Source organism: Dendroctonus ponderosae, unplaced genomic scaffold (genome assembly GCF_020466585.1).
Source record: "Dendroctonus ponderosae isolate FM_Combo_2020 unplaced genomic scaffold, Dpon_F_20191213v2 Dpon_F_20191213_4, whole genome shotgun sequence".
Lineage (NCBI taxonomy): Eukaryota > Metazoa > Arthropoda > Insecta > Coleoptera > Curculionidae > Dendroctonus > Dendroctonus ponderosae.
The window spans coordinates 7,512,444-7,540,412 of NW_026018611.1; the positions used below are offsets into that span (position 1 = coordinate 7,512,444).

General features: G+C 32.1%; 1 protein-coding gene across 1 annotated transcript in view; it reads right to left on the minus strand.

Annotated features, from left to right (window-relative positions):
• Nucleotides 1-20,356, minus strand: part of LOC109537151 — a 31,883-nt gene extending 11,527 nt beyond the window's left edge. The window contains exon 1 of the mRNA XM_019903753.2: nucleotides 18,693-20,356. Coding sequence (XP_019759312.2) covers nucleotides 18,693-20,337 — 1,645 coding nt within the window. The 5' untranslated portion in view covers nucleotides 20,338-20,356. The remainder of the gene's footprint in view (nucleotides 1-18,692) is intronic.
• Nucleotides 20,357-27,969: the final 7,613 nt, after the last annotated feature.

The window sequence follows — 27,969 nt, forward strand, 5'->3', positions numbered from 1 at the left end:
TCTATCTCTGCAATAACTTTTCTTCCACTGTCTAAGCAATAAAGGCTACACTTCAATAGACGTCTTCAACATTGTAAAATGTTAATTAGGTAAAGGCACAATTAAGATGCAAATATATAAACACTCAATTAAGATAATTAACTTCGCACCAAGCAAATTAAGTCTAAGAATCCGTGTAGTACTAGTGGTAGTGTAGGTACATGGCATTTTTTGTGCTATCAGTCTTAACAAGGAACACATTTAATTTAACTGAAAGCCTGAAACCACGCATCTGGCCTGAACCAGGAAATTAAGTTAATAATGGCCTATATTAAAGTCAAGGACTAAACATAATGATAAATCAGAGATGAGCAAAAAGTTTCAGCAGAAACGCTTCCGTGGAAAAAACCATAAACCCTGCCATTATGTAACGTCTCATGACACGTGAAATATCTGGGATAAGAAAAACTTATTTGGAATTAAATTCTGCCGGAATATGTGTAATAGGTTTACTAATAGAATGTTATGAGTTTGCCAAATGCTTGTCAGACTATCTGATGTGTGTATTAATTCTACTTGGATTTTCCTCTATCCTTCTGAACTATAATATAGTGTGTGTAGGTGCAAAAACTGATCATTGCTTAGGAAACTTGTCACACGCGCTCCAATTTGATACGGTACGTCCAAGACAATTATCTAGGGTTCAACAACACATAAACTGATTATCTTTCCGTTTCGAAAAGGGCATGAAATTATTTCTATTACGATAATTGACTGGCATTCGATGTCTTGTTATGCAAATGCGACTTTACAAGCAGCTATGAATAACATTCATTCTTTCATTGTCTTGTAACTGAAACAAGGATTAATTATCGAAGTCCATTTTTTTTCATATGATTTATGCAATGATCTCAATTACGAGTCATTTGTCAGTCATACGTTCGTAGAATAAAGTACAACTCGTTTGCATAGTATCAGTAGGAGAACAATTAACTTCTTAGGTAACATATAGTGGGCAGTCAAACAAGGCAGTCAGTGATGTAAATTTTAAGAAAAACCAGCTACAGTTAGGAAACGAGCACTTTCTTCCTATAAAATCACGCTTGATCGTCTAAGTTTGTTTTAATGCTTTAGCATTAACGTTAGAATCGATCAACTCTCGTATATCGATCAGGAATGAGAAAGGTGAAGTCGTATCCATGGCGATAGATATGGGGCTCTCACTTCTGCTCGTAACGACGAGTATAGACAAATGCACTCGTCCATGTTCGAATTGTACAGCTATATTACGAGGGGCTATTTTTATGAAGTACATAAAATAATTTAAGGTATTTTGCACTCATGCGACATAGTTTACCCCAAAACATTCAGTAAATAATAAATGTGGACAGATAAAGTGCTACAATAGCTCTTACTAAAAAGTAATATGTTTTTTAGATAAAACGTAAAAGATTCTTAGAAAATTGATTCTTGTCATGAAAATGTCTCTGTCCAATTAAAAACTATAAGAACCTAATTCAATTTTTTTAATGGTTAGTCTGTCGTCAGACTGATCAGACAGCTTTTTTGCTTTGCAGCTTTAAATATTTACATTCTTGAAATATCATACATGTAATATCTTTGGTTAAAGTAGTAACACAAAAATAGATTAAATCCAATATACATTATACAAAGGTGAAATCCATATTCAAAACTAAACTCGGCTTCTAAATGATATTCGAATGTTCTAAAAATGCACAATTAACTACATGCTTACTACACTTTTAAATGTCTAACGATTAGCATACAATAGACAATACATCAATTTTATTATTAAAATTAAACAAAACAAAAATAATTTCGTATCTTGGCCACACCTGTGAATGCATAAGTAATGTCACAGTCTGATAGGACAATAGCAAGATGGATTGCTTTTATCGGACTTGTTCGTAGCATTGAAAAATGCATCTGGGAACAATAAATATACGTCAATTAGTTTTTCAATTCGAAATGTTTTGTAGTCATCAAAGTTGGTTATGTGGAAAATAGATTGATGCATGCGCGACTAAACATTGACATAGAACGTTTGTTTCTAAAATTGTTATTTATAGTACACAAGCAAAAAATTGTGAAAAAAACAACTGCATATTAAAGTCGAACTAATGGTGCTTTAACCAAATAAATTGTACAATATTTTTGAATAAGCCTGGTCACAGAACTGTAAAAAATAAATAAGCTCCAGTAATCGGTAAAGTTTACTTGTTAAATAATCGTCCTTCTTTTTTACTAATAAACAATCAAAAATTGTGGTATTTTCGTTAGTTACGTCTAGAAGCAGAACAACGCATTAACTTTTTGCTCTAAATACGTAATTATTTCAAATAGGTCGCTGTAAAAAACCAATAAAACTGTGTAATGTGGCATGACCCGCAAAAAAGAATAATGCGATAATTTTCGAGTTAATTTTACATGACATTGATTATTTTGTTTTAGATCACTAGGTCAGGAATTGTCTGCACATGGTGTTATTTGCTGAAATTGGGTATTAGAAAAACAGTAGCCTTAGCAGGTAGCTTTGAAATATTTTTATGTCAGTTAAATTGACCAATGTTCAATGTACGCTAAAAAATTTGATTTACAAGCTAATAATAATAAATCTACTTTTCACAATAACGCAATATAATATTTTTAAACTAAATCAAATCAAGCAAGTAATTGAACAGAGAAACTTCCATAAACTTAATCTGATTTTCACACTAAATCATTAACATTCTGTTTAATAAATTCTGATCTAAGTGTGTCATTGTCGGCAAATGCGACTATTTAACCAAATAAGTTTCCTGTACTACTCGATAATTACATGGTAATTTAACTTAACGAAAATCAATGTCAAGTTGAGCGTGTTTTAATTGAAAGTGATTATTGATATTTCGCGCACGATAATTGATTAGTTATGGTTTCTATTCTACAATCAGCATTTACTTTCACTTGGTTTTGCTTCAGGTATCGATGCGAATGAGCGACACTAGAATAATTGCGATTCATTGATAATTTCAAAGGCAAAATAAAGACTGGTATTTATCGTTTTTTTTACATTCAGTGCATGATACCATTTTTTTCTAAGGTCAATGCCTCGACACACTTGTTGCATCATGCACGGTTTACCTTCAGAGGATCTTGCTGAAAATAATTGAATTATTTCTTGTTGACATGCCTCAAGCAAAAGATTGTCTCCGGTCATTATATACAGGCTGCAGGAGCCACTAAAAGCCATAATAAAAGCGGATGACGTCTTTAGAAGAACTTTTTCCGTTATTTTTCCTGAAAATTGCTCATTCGGCGAAGTCTAAAATTATTTTCTCGTAAAAAACCGTCTTCGTATGATTATGAATACATTATTCTAATCCACATTTTAAAATGATGCATTGTTAGTAGGATCAATTATTGTTTGTAAGATATTTCTATTATTCATGTTAATTAAATAGAGTTTTGGTTGCATGGGTAGACTATGCGTTTTTGTACTAATTGCACCAGCTGGCCTATATTCCACACTTTTTCTTCATAAGATCAATTTGTTTAATATGCACGGGATTTTTCAATTTGTTTAATTTAATTAATCGCTAATACATTTTAATGCTGTTTCCTGAAGCATTTTAAAACTTCTTCTTGAGACATAATAGGAACTAAAGCTGATTTTTAAGCGTAAGTAAACTTGCATAGAAAACATTCAAATGCTTCTAACCGATGAAGCTTTTCCAAAGGTCAAACCTCTTCTTCAAAATAAATAGTACCGTGCTGGGCTTCTGATTATTTTTATTAATATTTAGTTCCCCATGCCACTTACAAGCTAATTACTGAATTAATAACCTTTACAGTTACGTATGTTGAAAATAAGTAGGTACTTACCTAGATATAATTTCATATTTCTATCGGCCAGTGGCTATATTTAAAAACCGCTAAATTGAACTAACGGTTCTATATAATATAAAATTAGTGTAACGAAAAAGTTCAAATGGCAAAAAAATTATGGATTTTAAATGTAAATAATTCGGAATGCCGTTAAAACAGAAATAAAAAAATAAAATATGCTTATAACTATTTAAAAAACTAGACCCTATGAGTATAAATAGAAAATGTCTCACAGTGAAGGAGTTTGCTGCACCAGCATATTTTCTTGAAAGAGGAAGTAGGGCAACCATAATTTAGTATCAGAAAAACAAGTCTGAAGGTAAATGTAAAACTTCCGTAACTACTAAAACTTAAACTACTGTTTAAAAATTAATACCTGAGCTATCAGCTTCATTACAGGTACCAAGTTGCGTGTGAATTAAATCAGTCGTTGGGTAAATAAGCTAAATTACAAATCGCGAGATACGTAATAAACAATTCGCGTCTTCAGAGCGAAAAACCAATAATTATGATGTAAAATTGAGCTCCTAATTGGAGATAGTTTAGTGAGTAAACAGATAATGGACCATTTAGTTTTATAGTCCATAAATTTTCAATTTTTAGTGTAGTTCAAACTGTAACGGAAATTGAAAAATCGTTGATTGTTAATAGTTCATAATAACATAGTGACGGTTCGATACTTAATAAACACATAAATCATATGTTGAGTCGATATGTATGTATATGTCTATTGGGGTTTAAAAAAAATTAGTGAATTGATATGTCTACTAAGATTTTGAATGATATTCTGTTGTTTGTTCGAGTCACGTAGAAAGTTTACTCTGCATCTGCAAATATATAGAACCGTAGAGTCAAAGGTTAATAGGATACGGAAATTATTCTTTTCTTATTTAATCAATCAATGGAAGGTATTTTAAAAATCTCATTTGAGCTGAGACAAAATGTGCTCTAAGCTGTTCATATATTTGTATGTATATAAACTATAGCAATACATATACATTTACACATTATTCCTCCCTAGGCGTTTATTGTAATCGCTAATGTAATGCTGCCTGAAATATGGAACAGTATACAGGCTATTAATGAGCTTTTAATTGACGAAGTCCGGTTATTTCTGTTTCTGCCCAAAAAACAAATAAATAAGTTAAAGAGGACAAATAATTCAGACAAGTTGCATCAGTTTTTACAGCAACAATCACATTACTCAACATAATATTTGTTGATATACCTAATCTGTCTATATTGTAGAATGCGTTCCAGCGATTTTAAGTATGTACTTGTAATCTTTTGATTCTGATGTTATTTCTACGTAATGTTATTCAATATGTTTTGCAATAAAAAATCTGCTTGTTCCACCCTGCATGGAAACCAAACCACGCAATATCTTAAACCACATTCATACATCAGACTGGCCGATGGTCATAATTTACGTCAGAGAAACAGTAAAAACCCGCATTGGCCATTTAGTGACACTGTTATATGTAACAGTACATAAATTGAAAATGTAACCGAGTGGGTATCGAGATGTAAACCGTTTTCTCGTCGAACGAACATGGTTGTTTCCTTAGAACTTACCACAATACATCAATTTAACTAACTAACAAACTCGAAAACATATACATATCTCGTAGCGATAAGTAGAAAAAGGAAAATTATGGTTAACTAAAGCTTACAAAAAGACAAGTAGTAAAATGAGTTGAAAGGAAATATCTCCTCGAAATTTATAATGCTTTCGAAAAGGACAAATAATATATATTGGTATGTCTGGTATACTCGATTCGATAGGCAATTGGAATTAGAGCATAAATATAATTTTTGCTTGACTCCGATGCGAAAAACTAAAAATGTTTAAAAACGGGTTTTCTTCACTTGTAATTAAGCTGTTCGGTACACTTTCCAGACCCCTGCTGTTAACACGAAATCAGTGAAAGCGCAAAATTTAAATGCATTTTGAAAAATGACATCCAAATAGTGCATTATACTCACTATTTCCTGATATATGAGTATAATGCACTGTTTGGGTGCAATTTTTCAAAATGCATTTAAAATTTGCGCTTTCACTGATTTCGTGTTAGCAGCATTATTTGCTTTTGAAGTGCTAATTGCTGTTTACATTGTTTAGCGTTTCACTTCGCATTAACTCAATTGCAGTGATTCGAAACTAACTATCAAATTTAGTTAAGTTATGTAAAATATTGGGGTTGTAGATGACATGTGTGTACCTGCTCCGTTATAAAAGCCTAAAATAAAAACAAATATAAAAATTACATTTTGAGAACATTAAAATTTAGAAAATTGAATTGGCAGATTCTCAGTGCTTATATTTTAGAAAAACAATGCAAATTTATTGTCGAAAGGGCAAATTGTTTCGTTGCAGAGTCGATCGTAATCTACTACCCTAAAACATATATGTTTCTAAAAAAATAGTTTAGCTTTTATGGTATATGTACTATTTTAGTTAAATATAAGCAATGTAGAAGTTTGATTTTGCTCCAAATCGTGTTTTACAATTAGCTCCTTTTTCCATTCTTCGCTTCTTTGGAATGTACATGTATCGAATTTGAACGATTTGAGTATTTTCTGAAAAACCATCCACAGTCATACAATTTTTTGGGCAAAAAATCAACCTTCCACATGTGTGTTTTTCGAGCCAATGCACAGTTTGCGACCTAAGAAGCCCTTCCATAGCCATATACAGAGTGTTTAAATCTATAATTACATTGATATCGTCCGTTAAAAATCATAACCGCTCAACAAAGGTCATGAATTTTGCTAAAATCTGCGATTGTTTTGGATCTCAAAGGTTTAACAAATTTTCGAAACTAAACAGTCAGACATTTACGTTCAACGTCGTTTCTGCTATAACATTAAAGAAGCTTATTATTGTAAGCAATTAAACACCAAAATTAGAAAAACTAAATAGAAACAGTCCAGTTAAATATTCCGTCTTTGCATTCACACGCTTTATTATTATTCTAAATAGTTGAAGTAAACTCAACTTTAATGACTCTTAGCTCCTATTGATTAAATTTAAATGAGTTGCACTTACAGCGCTTTGCTGAACTAAAGTTCTATAAGTAATGTGCTGCGCAATTTATCCCGAGAAAGCCTCCAATTGCGTATGCATACACTAACGTTTAAAAAGTGCTAGAACCTTGATAAAAATCAAGGTTTTATGGACATCCTTCCAAAAGGTTCCTAGACCGTGACAAATGTTTTCTTCATGTATACGCGACTTGAACTTCATTAGAACTGGTGCTCGGGTAATTGTGGCTAACAGAACAATGTATCCTAATTTAAATATTCAAATGTTATGCAATCTTTCTTGTACTACTGATGTATGCCTTTAAGTAGCAGAAGTTAATTTAGTTATAGGCGGAAGACTCCAGCTAGGTATTGTTAGATGAGTGGATCGTTTTTTGTCTTCACTTCACTGCAGTTGAGAGACTGAAAAATGCTCATGAAAACATGTGTATTTCTTGCTTTTCATTTCATTCTTTTTCTGCTGGAGGTAAGCTAACAAATGCTTTCATATTTAACTAGTGTGGTTTTGGAACAGGCTTGTGCACTGTCCATTGATTATGCTTCAGGATTGTTTTTATTAAATCATGAACCGAATGATTCGTTTTTTTTGATAAATGGATAAAGCTGCAATTGATAAACAGAAAGAAACTGTCTACTATTGCCAAACTGATCTGTGTGGTTTTAGCGTAAAAATAGCTAGTCGACGGTGTGATGATTTCTAAAGCTTTGCGGTGGTTAAAGTTATGGGAAAATTAATTAAGACAATATTTGCACTTTTTGATTCACAGCGGTTAGCAAAGTTGATATAGCCGGTTCACTAAAAACAGTTTCATTTTTATTGCACCCGAAACTTGGCGCTTTGAATTAGAAATGCTTCCATTACTTAATCACGAAAACAGAACAAGAGCCTATGAAATCAAAGTGAATAATACAATGTATTGAACTAAACAGCAAGCTGAAAGCACAGCGGTTACATTCAAAAAATATGTTCAGTCTCCTATTCAAAAGCAATAATTCAACCAAATAAAATTTTAAAATGATCTTCGATTATATTACGTAAAGACCTCAGAATCTGCCTTTTGTTAATTATGTGCTATATATAAATGCAGGGCAGCAGTTGAATTTTTATAACTTCGTTTAAAAGTACTTCTGATGTAGGAAATGATCGCACTCTTAACGCATGTTGAAGCGCTCCAATAACATGGTCAATTCTTTTGCAATCCTGTAATAAACCCAGGGAATTAACAAATATACGAGCAATAATTATTTTAATTTCCTCTGCACGTGGTATTCATTCATTCAAGAATTCTTCCAAAGCACATCTGCTCTACAATCAACAATGTAAGAATTGATAGGACAAGATTAAGATCTGCGGTGAAGCTCTTTGGATGTTTTTTTACAAATTAGAGATTTTAATCCGTTTTCATAAAATTTAGAGATATTGCCTCAAGATAGAAAACGAATATTGGTTACTACAAAAATGTTCAACGTAGCACCAGTGGCATCAGCTCAGAGCTTAACATTATAAACCTTCTAAGTCATTATAAGTAAATTAAAATAATGTTTGTTACTAAAACGTTCACATTTTTGCATGGGGGTTAAAAGTGGAAAGTATGTTACGCTCAGTTTTTTCCGAATTTCAATCTGTGCACATTGAAAAGATAATTAAAGATTCGTGGCAACTACTGAACGCGACATTTTCTCACAGTCTTTGTTACGTTTTCCTTGAACTATATTCCTTCTAAGAACATTGTTGCTTACAACAAAATCTGTTAAAAATAGCTAAATAAAAGATGAGTTTGACTGTTATGAATAAGTACGATGAATTAGAACACATTTGAAAAAATATGCTCATTTCAATGCGGCATAAGAGAACGGATTGACAAAAGAAGTGTCTAGAGCTGCTAACTAAGGAATAAAATGTATACAGATATTTAATATTTGATAATAAAAATAAATGTCCCATAGCTTTAATATGTTGCATGGAATTATGCAAGTAGACGACTTAGTAATATTTGTTTTCTTAAAAAAGTTGCTTCAATTATGACTGAATAAAATAATAGATTATTTGGATAACGCCTCTGATGTTTAAGGCTCGAAGGATTTATGGGCTGATTAATGTTTCATCAAAACTTTCGTAAACTGCCTCACTTTTCTGCTTAAAGAGCAATAACTCTACAAGTAATGCTACTTTAGTATTTTTCTAGTTAATTAAACTCAACATATCGACAGCTCGAAGTGAAATGCTTATTTGCACACACACTTAATTGGGGTGAAGTTCTCCAAAATAAAACGAAGAATAATTTTCTAAAAGAACAATTAAGCTGACTAAGCTGTAAGCGAACTAGGCAGCACATGCCTGGCGTATCTCTCCAATTGGCAGTAGCATGTTGTACCATGATATATTATACTGAAGGAGCAATTTACATTATTAAAGAATTTCAGTACTGTTAAAATTACGGACTTTGCCTGCCTGCTTCACTTTACACGTGCTGGATATATTTAATTAATTAAAATGGCATTCCGTTGTATTCAGAATTGTGCTAACACGTTAGAATTAACAATTAAAGTTTTCCACCTAAGATGCCAATTGAATATTAAAAGAACTGTTGCAGAAAAAGAAAGGAAATGTTAATTATTAGGCAAATTATACAAATGCAAATGCAGTTTAGACGCGTAACTTAAACAAGTAGGAACCGATGTATAACAATGTCTCCTTTTTATGGAAAATTATGGGTAAAGCGAATGGTTAGTTTACTAATTTTATCCAGATTTTGTTTTAAAAACCGAACCAAAAATTGATTGAGACTATTTTTCCATGCTCTAATGTATTTTATTCGTGTATCAAAATCAAAGGTGACGATTTGGTTTCAATACTTGTAAGCATTCACAAAATTGAGTTCGCGTAAGATTAGTCTTCTTCCGCGGCTTCCTTGAATCAATTTATATTTTCCTCTCAAGACCGACAATTGCGAAAAGCTGTTCGACAAGATCCAGCCGACTTTCTTTAATCACGAATATGTAATTCTTGTGAAAGTGCTTTAAATTTTGGAATCGAGCTCCATGTGCAGTAAATCAGACATCTCATGTGTGACCCGTCAGACAAATTGTCTACGTTATACTTTAGAAGCAATAAACGTATATGTGAATAAAAATAATAGCAATAAAATACGAGTAGCTCAGCAAAAGCGTATAGTATTTCTCTATTTATGATTACGACATTTTACTCGATTTTAATGTCACTCCGGTATTTTAAAGCCGTGTAAGTAAGTATCAATGATATACCAGGGAGATGGACATAGATTTTCTGGCGTTATTATTATGATTATTATTATCCCTTATAATTTTTTGAAAGGTTTTTGAATACCCAGATAGTCAAGTGGGAGATTATACATATAAAAATGAAAACTGTCCAACAAAGTACTAAATAAATTGATTGAAACCAGTTATTCTTGAGGTAAAAAATTATAGGTGTGCAGAACTAAAAAAAATAGCCATACCTTTCAATTCGCTTACTAATAGCTTAGCATGAAGAATTCCATTAAAGTATACCAAACCCTGTTATTAATTGGGAAAAGATGACGGTTTGGGTGTTAGTAATAAGCACAGCAAGTTTTTGTTCAAAAGACTCGTATAACAGCTGTTGTGACATGTCAAACTCATACGACATGCACGATATTCATGACCCAAAAAGAAATATCAAATATTTGGAATGCCGGAACCTTTAAGCGAATATTTTGGTTTTATAAACAAGGATGTAAAGGTGAAAAATTTTTTTATTGCCTAACTTGCAACAACAGATTTTTCCGGGAGAAATTAAAACCAGAAATGGTTTTTTTGTTGCAGCGACCAGTTAATGTTTGATCGACGTCTAAGAATGTTATTTCCTGTTTTAGAAACCTGAAAGTGCACTTATTTTACTTGGAAAACCTTCAGTTAAATATCATTAAAATATAAATTTTCAAACGGACATTCGCGGAACATTGAAAATTCAATTAATCGAATCTTATTAAATGTTTAACAGGAAATATGTCAATAAAGCAATTAAAAATACTTCGAAACTCCTTCGAAAATCGAAACCGAATACGGAAAAATAAATATTTCGCTCTAACAGGAAATGTTGGGAAATTTTGGAAAATGTTGAAATAGTATACATATAAATATTTGTTCTATCTCTCAAATTTTCACATGCTTGAGCAGCATTAAGCAAGCATCTGTGCGCTACAATAACTACTTAATATAATTATTTTATATATTAAATTATAACTTATACAAGAACATTTAATGAAAGTGCTTCTTGTATTAAATATTATAATAATTCCGACTAACGATTCCTTTTACAAACGACTGAACTGGATGGGTATTGTTATCAGTAATACGATGTACGCACCTGAACCCATTGGCCATGAAATACGACATATAGTTTTACAGAATACATTTCATACTGGGTAGAGAACTTGAATGCAAAAATAACATTTTCATTTATAATAAAGATGAAAGCAACGCAATTTTGTAGCAATGATTTTCGCACCAAATTTCATTATATGATTAGTGTTTTGATTTATTCGAAGTTAACTATTGACTATTAATCATCTTATGAAAAACTCAATTACTTAGAGAAACTGTCTCAGCTGTTAGCTTCATCAGAACAAGTTAGAAATTAAATTTCATACATCAACATTTTGGCAGTTAATTTAGACAGTTTTATAGTAAAGTAGGCTGGGAACTCTCACCAATTCCAAAATATTATCTTTCTCATCAATCATTACGTTAATGAGAAAACTTCTTCAAATAAATCCGCCTTAATTCGTATGAAAATATCCTTTGTACCAGATGCGTTAAATTATCCCATATAAAAGTCGTAGTAATTAGGTTTAATGGTATTTATGAGTTATATTAATCTCATTTAAATAAATTTCTAACAGCATCAACTCAGCAAATATTGCTTTCAGGTATTTTAATGATCAAAGTTTTTTAAATGTCCTTTTATACATACAAATCATTATCTGTAGCTGATGTAGTTCTCATCAGATAAACTTAGACTAACTGTAAAACAGATTCAATATAGATGAACTGATGCTTTCCTGCTAGAGGAAACACTTGCTAAATACGAAAAGGCAAATAAAAAAATGTACAAGCAGATTACTTGAAAAATAGGTCTTCCTCATTAAGGCTCTTTTCGTGGTATTTATTTTATGCCTATGTAGGTATGTTACCGTTAAATGACTTTTCAGTTTTAACAATTCCTTCTTCTGCATCCTAAAAGAAACACATTTCCTGTTAATTATTCGAAACCTTGGGCTTTCCTCATTAATTCTGTGAATACAGGCAGATTTTAAATCAGCCAAAGATATGACCGCACTTAAGATACGAACCAAGGTTTATAAAATAAAATCTTATGCCACTTGGGTGATACTTTCTCGGAACTGGTATACCCTACTGGTTTGGGTATTTTACTGTTACCTATACCTACTGTTCCACTTTTGCGGTTTAAGTTTATTCAGCGACGGCATTTAACCATGTGCAAAACAATAAATGAAAAGACCTGCAAATAAGCTATTGCTGACAAGATTGAACATATGGTGGCAGAAACGGTACTTTTAATGTTCATAATGCACGAAAAATTGAAAGTGATAGACTGAAAGAATTGAAACGCAGTTTGCCAATTAAATGCTAGACTGCTAGCACCAATAGATTGAAAAAATTGTTCTACTAAATGCTACCTAATGATTTTATTAAACATGAAGCTTAATATTGACATGGCCTAATCCAAAGCATTGCATTAACTTTCAGCATGTAAAAAATCGCATGGTTCTAGACGCGCATTGATGACGCAGAACATGAAGAAGAAACAGACGAATAAATTGATGAACGCCCAACCCAAAACAATAAAAAGCAGAACTAAATCCTTGGTTTTTATCTGCTGCAGACATAAAGTAAATCTTCAGATAATGCATAGTCGCATACATATTTTATATTGCTTGATAAACAGAGCGCGAGCATTGTATCATGTTAATGTATTTGAGTTATTTGTTTTCATGGTCAAAGATTTACACACAAGTACAGACAGGTGCACTTATGAGTATTTTTGAAATATGATTTAAGTGGCTTGCAATGAAACTAATCTTTAATTATATTTACAAAATTGTCAGAATTTAAATCGGCCTTTAATGCTGAAAAAAATGAAAACAGATACTTATTTCCGTTAACACAATTTCTTTGATTACATTAGTACTTTTGGTCTGAAAAGCTCAAAAAACGCTTTTGCCTAGCTATCCACTAAAATCCTTTTTCATAAAAGGTGATTAATTTACGATATTATAAACAATATCGCTGCTCGTCTCTAGGCTTTGACATACGCGCTCACTCTCCCACTAATTAGCAAAGATGCTCGAGATAACGGCAGGGTTTAATACTTTGGCAAATTTGCGCTGAAATCAAATAGCCATAAAGTAACTCTCAAGTAATACTTACCCTTGCACATTTTTCCGAAGCTTCAATTTTCATAATTTACCTTAAGTGCCCGACCCCACGGTAAATCTGCACTTGATAAACAAAACGTTAAGTATTTAAGTAATTTGTTTTCATGGCCAAAGGCGTACGGCCACTCTAAGTACGGCTGTATTATATTGCTTTCCAACTACATAATGTATTGGCAACGTTATAACAAGTAGTATCTGTGTAATTTTCATCCGACCGATTTCAATCTAAAGTAGAGTGAAAGAAATTTTGTTAGATTAATGGAGTTAATGCTGTTAAGCAGATAATGTCGCTTTGCAAGGCCATACAAAATTCAATAACTGCTGGAAGTTGTACTTAAAACCCCTTAGTTGGATAAGTCTTAGTCGCAACTGGAAAATCCGAGCGGGTAATGGATTGATGTAAAAAAGAAAAGTGAATTGAAAATAAACAATAACGATCATCGTCCAGAGCCAATAAATAAAAACGTTCATGGTTGAATTAAAAATACACATATAATTGACATATGTAGATGATTGCAAGTCTGAATACTTGCGAAACTAACTTGTAATATATGAAACCAGCAGAAGAAGAAAGTGAAGTCGGAACTTTGAATGGTACTACTAAACCCGGATAGAGAGCTCTGTATTTACAGTATTTTTAATCTTTTCAATCGTATAATATTCAGGCTTTTAGACGTAAAACGCATATTGAAACAGCGGAAGGCAATTACAAGTTTAAATTGAAAAAGCCACAGATATCATTCTAAAAATTCAGAATTTTCCAAACAATTGTTTTTCAAAAACAGAGTCTAGCCAAAAATTAACGATATAAAAATTAAAAGTTAATGAGAAAGCAAATAGTGCATTGCCAATAAAAAAGCAATTTATAATTTACCAGTAGTAATATTTGACATTGTTTATGATCTAACGAGTAAATGCAAGATATGGATAAAGAAGCAACTAAAAATATTATCCAGGGCTCTTAGTTCCAAAATCGAATAGCAGACTTGGAAAAATTGTAAGTAAGAGCCCACAGCCAGTAGCTCTATGCATAAAATATACTATGACGATTTCGTTGCAATAGAATCAATGAAGATGAAGAAGCTCCACCAAATGCTTTAAATGCCGGCCCGCTAGAAAGAAGAAGTAAAACGTAAAAGTGTTCGACTAAGTAAATTAGCGAAGAAAATGAGCAACTATATTTGGAAAATATTGTTCTGATTAAATGAAAGAAAAACTGAATTTTCAAGAAGATTTAGAAGTAGAGTATTTAATGGGATGAAATTGCAACACCATTACAAGCTTGAAGTATTGACATATTAAATTTTCACATAAAACAACGAAATTTGCAGCTTCAATACATTCACCTGGACTATTCGAAAAATATTCCCAAATTTCTTCTGCACTCGTTTGAATTAATAATAGGCAAATTTATTTCGATAATATATTATTAAGTATTTTGCATAATCCTGTATTTTATGAATCACTAATTGGCTCAAAACCAAGCTATTTTGTAACATTTCATAAGCAAAATAATACGCAAAAACTAAGAGTTATATTAGCATTTACATATATGTTATTCAAATTATGCTTAAATAATACCATTAATAATGTTTGTCTCTTTTGAATGAGATATTATTCAAATTGTAAGCCGGCAATTAATAAATAGTAATTAATAGTGGAATTATTTAATGAATTAATTCATGTATCTGGGATTTGCTTTCGTTGGAAGACCAGTTAATCAATCACAAGCGATTGAACCTGTATGATTTTATTAATCAATTAATGTTTGAATGCCAAAGAAGCAATTTAAGCCTCCCTGAAAAATAGATAAAATATTTATATTTTTTATCGCAATTTGCTTAGCTCAATTTTATTGAGAAAGAGAGGCAGCGCCAATATGGTCATAATTTCTTTACTACTGTTCATAATCCGTTGTGGTGGAGTATGCATCAATAAAAATAAATGAAGGCAAATAAGGAAGGCACTGACAAATGGCAAATAATTTTAGCGGCAAAATTGGTACTAACTCTCTCTCTAATTTTACATCTCAAGACAGCCGCATCGAAATTGCAGTAAATTATAGTCTGATTAAAGCAAAAAAAAATGCTGCTTTTCATTTTACGTGCTGCGAGTGGGAAATGAGCATGTCCTTTTTGAGTAAACTTGTAATATGTAAATATGGTTGCTTAACTAAGAATATTAGCGGGCGCATTTGATTAGGTCAATGATATCAAGCTATAACTGCCTGAGTTGTAAATATTATCTAGTATTATAATATCCTTGAATAAGCTGCGGGTTGAAATAGGTCATAAAAGCAAGAGGATCTCATAGAAAAATTGCCATATTCACGGCGTCAAAAAGAAATTTAACATCAGATTATAACTTTAAATTTTATATCTTTGTCATCATCATCATCATTATATTTAATTCGACCGCTGTCGTCCGTACTGTCAGTTCCTTCAGTTTCATTATTGTCGTCTTCGACATATTTGTTGATTAAATAGGCATAAAGAATCCATAAATAACTTAAAAATATAATAATTTTCCATTTTCTAAAAGATTCAAACTAAAAAATAGGTCGGCCTTAAAACACAGATTTTCATATCTCAATCATTTGTGTTTCCTTGTCCTACACCTTAAAAGCAACATCATTATTTTGAACGTGTACGTATTCTAATGAAAATGTTCCGTTGTTTGAAAATATATTTCAACATGTCGTTGTTGCTAAACATTTTATGAATATTTAGTTTTTATTTTTTCCATTCATTTTGCTGTGAAAATTTAGAATAAGATGCTGACCTCCAATGCGTTTATGAAATTAATTTTATTTAACCGTACCAAACCACTTTTGAAACAATTGCTAATAGGTATACTTATTGTTAATTCCTTGACTGACTGTCCTACATAATTGCATGTACAAATCCTTTCCCTGACAATGTAAACATGAATTATTACAGCAAGCAGCAAGAAAATTGTTTGAATTGACAAAACATTTTCACTATTTAAAATAAACTTTATAGATTCTTCTTCTGCATCTAGGATACATATTTTAATAATTCTAGATAAGAAAACGCTGCAATCGTTGCGGTTCCTGCGGGGATTAATATTTGATTAACTTTTTTTTTTAATTCAGCACTATTAAGCAATTTCAAGGTGACATGTAAAACAGTAACTCTTATAAAATAGGTGCACAATTTTCTTCACAGAGCAAAGCCCAAGTAGTTACTCATAACTGTTAAAAATAATTAACCAAAATTCAAAACCCCACCGTAAAATCCAATAAGTAAATAAATACAAAGGCACAAAGGTAAATTTTCAAATTACGTGTCTGAACCAAATCGAATCGATAACCCAATATAGAAATTAGTACAAATTTGTTCCCAGCCAAAGAACGCAGACACCACTATAATAAAAGAACATTTTTTGTTTTTTTTTTCTTTCACATTATAGCACAGATCTAAATAGTGCGGTAGTAGCTTGCTTAGCGAATCGAGACTAATCGATTCGGCTTTTTGGTGATATTTAATAGTGCAGGTTTTTATTGTCAATTTCCCAAACATTATCTTAGAAATTAACAATTAAATGTTTAGCTCAGGCAATAAACTGTAGCGTTTTCTCCAGGCGATGACCATTAAAATGTTTAATTTCAATATTTAGTCGCAGCAAATATTTTCGACGGAAACGTCATAAAAAAAACATGTTTACTATGTATTCTGTTTGATTTTTAAATTATACCGTTAACTTAACAAATGGATATTGGTAAATGCATTAGGTGTGCAGTGTTACTGATACCATTTACAACCCATAGTAATGATATTCAAGAATGATTGCTTATGAAAATGAAGAAATGCTTCAAGATGTGTTATTGTGCTTCATTAGTGTTGTTTGTAATGTTGATTAGGTAGTAAAAAAACCACTTTACAAGTGAATGTTTTATGCTCATTTGGTTTTAGAGAGCGAAAAGTGCCTAAACAATACTTGTTTTCTTTACGCGTTGAAAACCAATAAAAAATACATTTATTAAGAATCTATTATAACATGAAATTAATTATTTTAATTGGTGCAAATTGGAATGTAGGCTAATCTGAAAACGAACTATTATAATGCAGTTACAATGCGTTTTCTCCAACGGTTTGGATTAGATTGGACTATTTTGTTATGGGGTTAATCGACTTATTATCAACATTTGCCACCATTTTCTCATTGTAGCCATAAATTTTAGTAGCAATTTTTTAATTTATTTCACCTAAGGTGAAATATTGCTAAGCCAAATTTTTTAAAAGTGAATCTTGATCGAAAGATATTTCTACAAAACTAATAAAAATGGTGCAGCAAATCGCTTATTGAGTGGTTCGATTGTAAATTAATCAGTTTGTCAAGGTAAAACTAATATTAAAAACGTGAATATACAAACACGGCCTAAAAAATAATAAGGAAAATGTTGAAACTTCAACATAGTATTCACACCAAACGTTGCATTATTTCCCATCTTCCATTATTATCATAAAATGGGAGTCAATAATTCGATTAAATAAATGCAAATTAAGTCAAAATAATTTAAAGAAATAATTAAAATTGTTTAAACGTTAATCGAAACTTTAGTTTTAACATAACTAAACCATGGAAAGGCACCTACTCTCTATAATAAAGCTCAGAACTCAATTTTTGATAATAAGCTATAAAAATCACGATTATCATATTTGGCGAGTTGTCATGTCGTGGGTCATTGTGGAGCTATTAAATCAAAAATAATGAAATGGCTATCAATTACCAATAAAAACATTAATATAAAGAATGTATGTAGGTGTAATAAAATATTTCCTAAAAGTTATGTAGCATCTGAAACTAAAAATAAACGAAAACATACATAAATATCTGAAACATTTCGAAACAAATTTAAGCTAAAAGACTCAATATTGCAATAATAAATCAATTAGCTCACAAATTAAAATTATTAAAACTTTATTGGTCTTACTTTTAACATGACTAAACCATGACCAGACCATTCTCTCTTTAATATTAGTAGAACGCAATTTTTGTTAATAAAGTATAAAATCCGTTTTGTCATATTTGTTATTTTAAATCTATTAAACGAAGAAATGATGAAATGATGAAATGGAAAAAACATTAAATGAACAAACTATGTACGTGTGTAATAGAATATTGTTCAAAACCTGTAGGAACTGAAACTGAAAAGAATCACATACAAAATTGAAAACCTCATTCAAAAAACCTTAAACAATTAAGGACAGATCTAAGCTGAAACCTTAATCTCGCCAATCAGCTCCACAAATAAGTTAAAAATTGGAAAAAAATGAAAGTTCTTAAAGATCTTACCTCCAGCTCTTAAAGTTGCAATAGGCTGATGTTTGGTGGCATGATTCATTCCATACTTGATTGGTTTGAAATGGAAAAATGAAGGAGAGTATCCGGATCCCGCTCTGCTCAGTGAACTAAATCGATCCTCCCTGTCTTCGATGTAAACTCCTTCTTTGCCCATAGCGGCAAGTTGCCTGCCCTTGGGCATGAACATGATAAGAAATACCATGATTGACATGATCACGATTCCGAAAGCTATACAAGCGTCTCTATGTCTTTCGCTTACCACTAGGCCACTAATAGTCCATATTAACCACATTGGTATGCTGCAACCTACCGAAAGTCCAATGTAGGTGGCTTCCCGATAATTGTCTCTGATTCCTCGCGATTTTACTGCCAAAACCGTCACGAAAATGATGAGAAAGATCACATAAATCAAGGAAAGTAACATGTCCGTGTATGGTGTACGGCATAATGGGATCACTTGCGTAGAAGAAATGTCAGCCGCCGTTACTAATAGTCTATTTCTATTTGGATGGATAACTCGATCCACTGTAACAGCATCAACTAGTGGAGGGCTAGTTAATAGCCACTGAACTCCTATGGCCACCTGAATAAGAATTGCAAAAAGCAGTAGAAGTCCTTGATAGGGTGCTGGTAAATAGACACCCCCATTAAGACTAATGAGAAATACACATTTAACTAAAAGTGAAGCGAAAACTATGGCATAGGCCACCCCTGTGCCAAATCGCATTAGCGCACAGGTAAATTGTGTTGGGGATGCTGCAAATACAGAAGCTAATCCGGCACAAGAAAAAAGTCCCAGTAGCAACATCTGTCCCAAGAAAAGATGCCTTCGACTAGGCGTCGTTCGCCATGCTTTGCACAATACAAATATTTCGAACCCAACTATTAGCACCATGGTAATGGCTGAAAGAGCCAAAACAGGCACTACCCAGACTTCGTTCCTAAACACCCCCGCAATTCTTTCAGTTTCTCCCACAGTCACTGTGTTCTGGGGTTTTGATTGGGAAGTTGAAGTTGAAGGTGTGCTGCTTGAAGGAACTAGGAAAAATTCTGTACTCATTTCTAACCGTCTCTTTAAAGCCATGGCATCTTCATCGGCATCATCAAAGGTGATTTCAGGCGTCCCAGAACCCACTAACCTACCTTGCTGGACAAGGTCAGTTTTCTCTTGATCTACCATAGACGGTGGACTAGCATTTTCCTTAAAGGGTAGCTTGAACCGCAAGTTCTGCAAAAACCAGCGATCAACATCGTCTGCTAATTGTGCACCTGCACCCGCATTCTCTGCCGACTCAAAGTTATTCCCACTGAAATTATTATTGCCAAATCTCGGCTCTGCATCTCTTGGGATTTTCACTGAACTAGCATAGACGAGAAGTGGCTCTTGGACATTTTCCGAAAATTGCAAAGGCCCAGCATTGTGAGCAGCCCTTTGAGGCTCTAAGTTCAATTTGCCAATGTCCGATTCTTCACCAACACTATCCCGTTCATCGACAAAAAAATCACTTTCATGGACATCTGTTATCAAAGGAGGCCCTCGATCTAGATCACCGGAACGTGCTTGTCGATCTTCCGCAGTCAGTGAAAGGACAACGCATGTCGCGATTGCCGCGAGTTGGATGACGGCTCGAGCCATACTGCTTGGTTGAAGCTGGTCTGCTGAAGAGATACCGCGCTGAAGAGCCGTACCTTTGATGGTACTCGTGAATTTTTGGCGGGCATTTTTTGTACATTCGGCTTTTCGCCGAATTTCAAACGAAACTTCGCTGTTTCTTGTTTCGGCAACGACATGTTTTAAACTTTAATTAAAATGGATTCTTGCATGAAAAAAGCTCAAATGGGTTTACAGTTTGCTCTTATTAAAATTCATAATTAATCTGGTGTGAACCAAAAGACCAGAAGCGAACCCGATGTAGAAGGTTAAAAAAAACACATGTTTAAATCCGCAGCACTAAACAGTCGAGTTATTTCCAGTATGTATGACATCTAAAATAATTACTACTGTTTAAAGCAAATGGCTTAATTTGTTTTATCGAGTGCTGCCAAATGGAGTTTCAACTGTATGTTATCAGGCAGATCTCTACTTTTCTTTCCGTTGTTTTGTTGTTCTCGATCGTTTTGATTGATGAGTTTGCTATTCCCTTTTTTGCTGCCTTGTTTAAACTTCCGGTTTTAGTTCTCCCTTTTCAGAATTTAGGTTTTATGGTCCATACCATTCAGATATATATTGTCGACATTTTTTCCTCAATTCACTTTAGGAGACTTATCACGCTAAAACATCCAGGAAAACGTCGCAAATGAAGCATACGGAAACTTTTTAATTAGTGCTCGAGAATGTGTGAATAATAATAACTTCTCAAAATTATCCAAAAACGTTTAGCTTGCAATATCCGAAGTACTACAAAAGACGATCAAAAATTTTTGGGTCCTTGAGTTTTTTTTGTATGTCGTTTCGTTTTCGAGAAAACCATCAAACACAAACTTCGATATTCCTTTCGACACCAAACAAGCTTAAAAAACGTGTAAAACTTAAAATAAAACAACTCTTAATTTTAGTTGCTTCTTAACAAGGGTAATAATGTGGAGATAATTAAATTTAATAAATAGAATAAATACTTTAGCATATTGTCATTTTATTATTTATGCTTTGTCATATTTTGTATACTTTCCACATAAAACATTGTAGTTCAAGGCAGTGAGCCCGGTATGGGTCGATAGCTCTTTTGTATAACACATAAAAATTATTTTACTACTAGTACTTTACATTATCTTCTCGCAAAGAGATTTAAAACCGTCGTAAGGTGTATAGTAGCAGAAAAATCGTCGTAGTTTTTATACAAAAGTGTTTCGAATTTCCTTGAAAAAAATTATATATTATACAAAATCAAATCATTGTAGAAAAGTTTTAATATAATTACAAGAGAACACTTTGGCAAAATCGACGAATTAAAACCACCAGTTAATTGCGGTTTTTATTTAAGTATTTTTGTAGTATCTACTTAAAACAGTTCTTCGGTATTCTTAGGAACGATATACCGTCCTGTACAAGACGAAAATTTAATGGAAATTAAACTATAACGGAAATTCGAAAACCCTATTCATGCCGTTTAGAAGATTCGCTTCTATTTATTTTATTTTAGTAATTTAGTAATTTATTGACCAGAGTAATACAATAGTATTACATATTCACTTTTTTTATTTTTTTGTTACTTTTTTCATTTAATACAAATTGACTTTTAAATTTCAAACTTTAAGATATGGCGTCTGTTTTAGTAATTTATGGTGCACAGAATCCAACCTTTCGGAGTCTGCAAGTTTCGATAAAATTTCTGAAAAACATTAGAGGCAGATACATTTTCCAATACGAAAAAAAAGGCGTTTATTTTAGTGAGTCCAAAGCGACAACAGTAGATATATTAAGTTTTGCAACAAATTATTTAGTACAATTTTAAATCCTATTTTCGTTTGGTTCAGTCCTACTTGTATTCGTATGAACGATTAGACTCGAAAAAAACTAATATAAAATGTAATTAAGAAATAGATTATAAGAAATAGCAATTAAATCGCGTTTTCACTAAATTGTAAACAATTAGAAAACAACTGGGACTAAAAAATGAGTGCATTAAAATTACATTGAAAACCAAATATACCAACAAAACGATTTCATAATACTTCATTAATATACCAAGTATTAGTCAATGGAGACTCATTATTACGCTCCAGACGATCACAACCTACCATAATACTTTTGCCATAGCAAATTGAGCATACCATCTTCACCCACCTTTGTATTTAAATAAACTTTTAAACTATTACAAGTACATTAAATTGATGCCCCCATCACGAGTTTGACACAATGTAATTATTCTGCCACTAATGGAGTTATTATGGTTTCAGTTTCAGAGACGGTACTCCGCCTTTAAAATGCTAATAATCAATTAATTAAACTTTACGGGAAAAAAGGCTTCCTTATTTGAATAATGTTAGTTAATTTGAGGAAATTGGTTATAATGTAGAGCCGATCAACGAGAAATACACATTGTAGTTTTCAAGCTTTAATCGTTTTTTTGTATTGTTTGTCTTCAGGTTCATTGGCACATTGAAACGTGGGTAAATTGCAAATAAATAAGTTTCTATTAATCATATATGTAATAAATTTGATTACACTACCTATAGTAAAAAATCACACTCATGCTGTAACACACTGCAGATAATTTTTCGAAGGTCATAAATGTATGAGACTGAACATACATATGTTACTTCCGTGATTTCGAACATAAATGCCTTTTAGATTATATTAGATGAAATAATTAGGTTCATCAACCTTAAACAGTCTAATTGAGGTATTAAAAAACGAATGTTTGGTTTTTAAAAACTTTATTAAACTGACAACACAATACAATTTGTGTAACCTGTTAATTATGTGATTATGGATTAGAAGAATATCGCGTGCTCTAATTGGAATCATTGGCTTTGTTTTTTTACAGTTTCAAATTGTAAGGAACACTAATGGTTAGTCAATGTTCCATTAGAAACACTGTAACAAAGGAAGCAAATTAAAACACGTGAACAAACTTGCTTGGAAAATTTTCAATAATTAGGGGTTAGGGAGGAGAGAAGAGCGTTTGTTTTTTGGTTTTTTTCCTCGTTAACGTCAAATGAATAAAATATCTAATAAAAATCTCATTTGACCAGAACTTCTGATTTCCTGATGATCTTTAAGACGATATTCTTCGGGCATCACTCGCTTTTTAAAAAACTACTCAACTTCTTTAAAGCAACTCAACTAGATTCTGGTTATTAAATATAGGAAGTGAAACTGGTCTTTTGAAACGAGAAAATAACGGAAGCTTTGGTGGATTTTTGCAAACCCCTGTTCGGTATAAATAAGAATGAACAACCCGATTCTCACAATGTTATCGACATGGTTTGGACGTAATTTCTGAAAACATCCGGTGAAAAAAATTCTACCCTAAAATAAACAGGTCAATCGCCAAAAAGTGGACTTGACTTCGCTTTCATAGAACATGTTTGGTAAAAAAATTATCAGAAACCTTACGAGACCATTCAAGCAAGAAAATATGTCATGAACATGATAACAAGAAAATAAATTAAACAGGTACTTAGAGTAGAAAAAACTTTACAATTATCCAAATGCACATAGAAATCAATCAGAAATGCAAGTCGCTAATTAATAGTCAACGTGCCAATCGCAGACCTCATCTAAACCCTTTATATCTACCGAAAGAAAGTAGATCGATAAAGAATCATAAAAAACGTTTATAATCAAAATAGAACAACTGACAAGAGAAAAATTAACTTACATTGTAATACTAAAATACTTAGCGGCACTTAAGAACATTTGCAATGCATTGAACTGTAACATTACAATTAACAAAAGATCCAAGTGATCCAAACAGTTATCTGAAATATACATAAGTGTGAATATACCTCTCGAACAAACACCTAATTGCACTTAAATGCAAGTGTCAATGCATCTTTAAGTAATTGCTTTATTAATACGGTTAAATTCAATACTTACTTAGAATAACACTTGTAGACTCTACTAAATGAATAATTAAATATTAATCCACATGTATCCACATTATTTAGTATGGATAGTTACAAGTAAATCCCATTAGGTCTCTTAATAGGTGAACTTTCCAAACACATAAAAGTGTTTTGATTGCTCCATTTGGAATAGCGCTGGGTTTGAAGATCAATAAAAAAATTATTTTTAAAATGTTATTGGAGGCCAAAACATCTGGCAACCAAGTTTCGGATATAAACTAAAGTGGTTTTGATTAGTTTTATATCATTTGTGTGGATTTTCAATTGGGAACCGTTTATCGTCTAACAGATCACACATATTCATATCCGTTTCGCTGGTTTTTGAAAGTCGCAAACATTTTTTGATATTTTCAATCAGCAGCCAAACAGTAGGTGTTAATTCTGCACATTTCGCAGCGCTTGTGTCTTCAATTCCACCATAGATTATAGCAAAAACCGGCGTTATAGAGTTGATGAGTATCCGTTACAATCTTCTTACTGGGGATTATAAGATATATATTTACACATAGAAAACCTGTTAAAGTATGCATTAAATGGCAAATCGACTGAAACGATACCAATATTTATTACGCCTTATGGTAACCAGATGTGCGCAAAGACATATTATACTTTTGCAACAACAATAAATATTTTTTAGTAGTTGGTAGTTTCAATGCTTTATGGCAGTTTGATAAGCTGCTTTAACTGCATTGGACAATGTGGTAGCATAGTAGGGGGCACATAATTTTCTAAATCCTGAAGAAGCTCAGAATGCTCAGTAATAATAATAATAAATTTCAAATAGGAATGTTTTGCAAGTTTCTAGTTTGTGAGAAAAATCTGAGAACTTGTTGCGGTTCCTCATATTAATCGTCAAACCATTACAAGATTTTCCACCAAATATTTTTCCTTGGTGTCCATTAATCCGAATATAATTTAATCGATTTTACCCATAACTTACAAACACGCAAGTTTTTTTCTTGTTCATTCAATTAGTTTCGCTCACGCAGTAAATCTAACAGCATTTCTGTCAAAGGCCAGCCAGCCAGCCAGCAACTTCACACTACATTGATCAATTTCATTTTCTCGTTCGATGTCCCTTTATCGTTTGTTATAGCGCATCATATTTTTAATTATTGTCTGTTGAGAACTAGAATAAAAAGAGAATAAGCGAATCGATAATGGGATAACTTCAATATGAGAAGTATAAAATAAAACAAGTTGTTTTACTTAAAACCGTTCGCAGAAATAATCAATTACTGTAAACGAAATTAATAGATCCGTTGTTGTAGAAAGACGTATCGGACAGCACAATGTACTTCTGCTAAACGTTTGCATCATAAACAATAACTAATGAATAATCGGGACGCTAGACAAAAAATTGCGATCGGTTTTTCTAACAATAGAACTTGCAAGTATTTTTTTTACTTTGAAAAGAATTGAAAAAATAACTTGCAGTAGAGTCAGTTGAAGTGCAGTTTATATAAATGCGAATAAACGAAACATGAGTAGTTCAAAAGAACAGACGTATTTTATAAAGCCTCAGAAGTGTCGTAGTAACTTTTTTTAATACTGTACCTAATCTGTACTAGAACGTCTACAGAAGTTGAAACCAAACTTGTGACTGAGTTTTGCGGACGAGGTAACTCAATAGCTGCTGAAATTCGAGGAATAAAACTTCAAAAAGTATATATTAATTGATATCTATATTATATATAATAAATTACGAATTTAAGAACAATAATTGGGATGGTAAAGTGTCTATTTATACATTACATTTCATTCATACAAGGTGGCTAATATTCAAATTCATTTCACCGTTTTCATATAATTTATATTCAAATTTGTTCATATCATAGAAGGTTCTCACACCATAAGCATTCAGATCCTTATCTCGGATCGTATATTACCTGGAATACAATAAACCTTTTTCAGAAAAGCAAATAAATAAATATGAGCAGTGTGTACGACTGTTTATTATACTGTTGCGTTTCTTATCCTAATCAAACACTCTTTAAGTGCACATTGAAATGCTAACAAACCAGATGATGCAAATTGTTTTATGGGGGAAGGTTTTTATCGTTCAATTTGAGGGAGAATACATAGAAAGGAAACGACTAATTTGAAATAAAAGTTTTCTTTGTATAAAGCAGTGTCGTGCGTGATTCATGTCATGCAGAAACGCTTAAATAATATTTTTGACAACGTTAATTACGTAATTTATTGTCCAATTTGTTCTGCATTGTTTCGTGTTGTTTAGCAAAACTCAAATTGCTAATTAAAATGTTTATGGATAGAAGATAATAAAAAATTGTGTTAATAGAAATTCAGATACTTAATTCAAAGTAAAATAAATACTTGAATATTTTTATTTTTAAGTAAATAAATGGGAAGGAAGTGCGTCAAAATTTGGAAACGAATACTTGACGTAACGTGTTTTTAGCTCATTAATTGCGAAACAGGCATTATTAAAGTAAATAAAATTCCACATGAGAAGTTATATTAAATAAATAACTATGTTAAATGTAAATAATTATGTTTCATTATGTCTAGTTCTCATCACTTCCACGTTTCGAGCAAATATCGATTTTCCCGTAATAAATTTTTATTCGCCGCAATGTTATAAAATTTACTACCCAATTATACAGTTTGATCCAACCAATCCATACTTAACAAAGCAGCAATAATAAATACATTGTATTTATATGAGAAATTAAACGAGCCTTATAAATTTGCAATTCTTTATTCAGCCCAGGCCAGGGTAATAACGTGAGGACGACTTAAACAGCATGTACCCAATAAAATCGGCCAGTAAATTATTTGTTTTACAAATAAAAAATATCCCTACATTGCGATTAAGGTCTTATAAAACGTTTAACTTGAGGTAGACCAATAAATTTAAATAAAATTGAAAACGAGATGTGGAGCCTGATAATTAAGCAATCAATATGGCCGACCAGTTAACAATACAATTGCTACGTTGATGCGTATTCTTTTAAGGAATTTTAAATGCATCTTGATTTTCAGATATTTATTTACCGGCAATGATGGTGTTTGTATGGGTAAATCATGGTTTACAAGTGGATGTGATCGGAATATATTAAACTACTGCATTTTTATAATTGGGAGCTTTTGATCCCGGCTGCTTGCAATAAAAACCTGTTAGGCGATATTATTCTGCACAACTGAGAAAAGCTTAAAACTACACAGTACCAAGCATAACGTAGATACGATATTATGGGGGATTCTTACTTTATTGTTCGCCTATGTACCTAATGAATGGATTTTGAGCTTTCGCTGATTTTACGGACGTAGTTGAAAATGGTGTGTTTTTTTTAATGTTCATGTTTGATATTCAAATTTCTGTTCTTTTGACTAGCTAGTTAGTAGAAATTATTTGCGTTTGGTTGACACTCACCTTTCGTTCTTTTGCTTTTGCAAACAACCGATAAAGTTTTTTTTTTTCGTATTAATATTCAAAGTTGAAACTCAAAAACTTTTTCAACATTGTCAGCAGATCCAAATTAAGCCAGTCAGTAACGCATATTCATCTTGGACGAGGCTTGCTTAATCAAAACGGTTTCATAACTGAGACTTGGCTTAACAAAGATTGTTAAGTCAAAAGAGATAAATATTAGCAAATCTTCCCAGAGCCGAAGCATTAACAGTATTTGCCTAATATGGACTAATTTAAATAATCTCCTTATTATATTCTGAT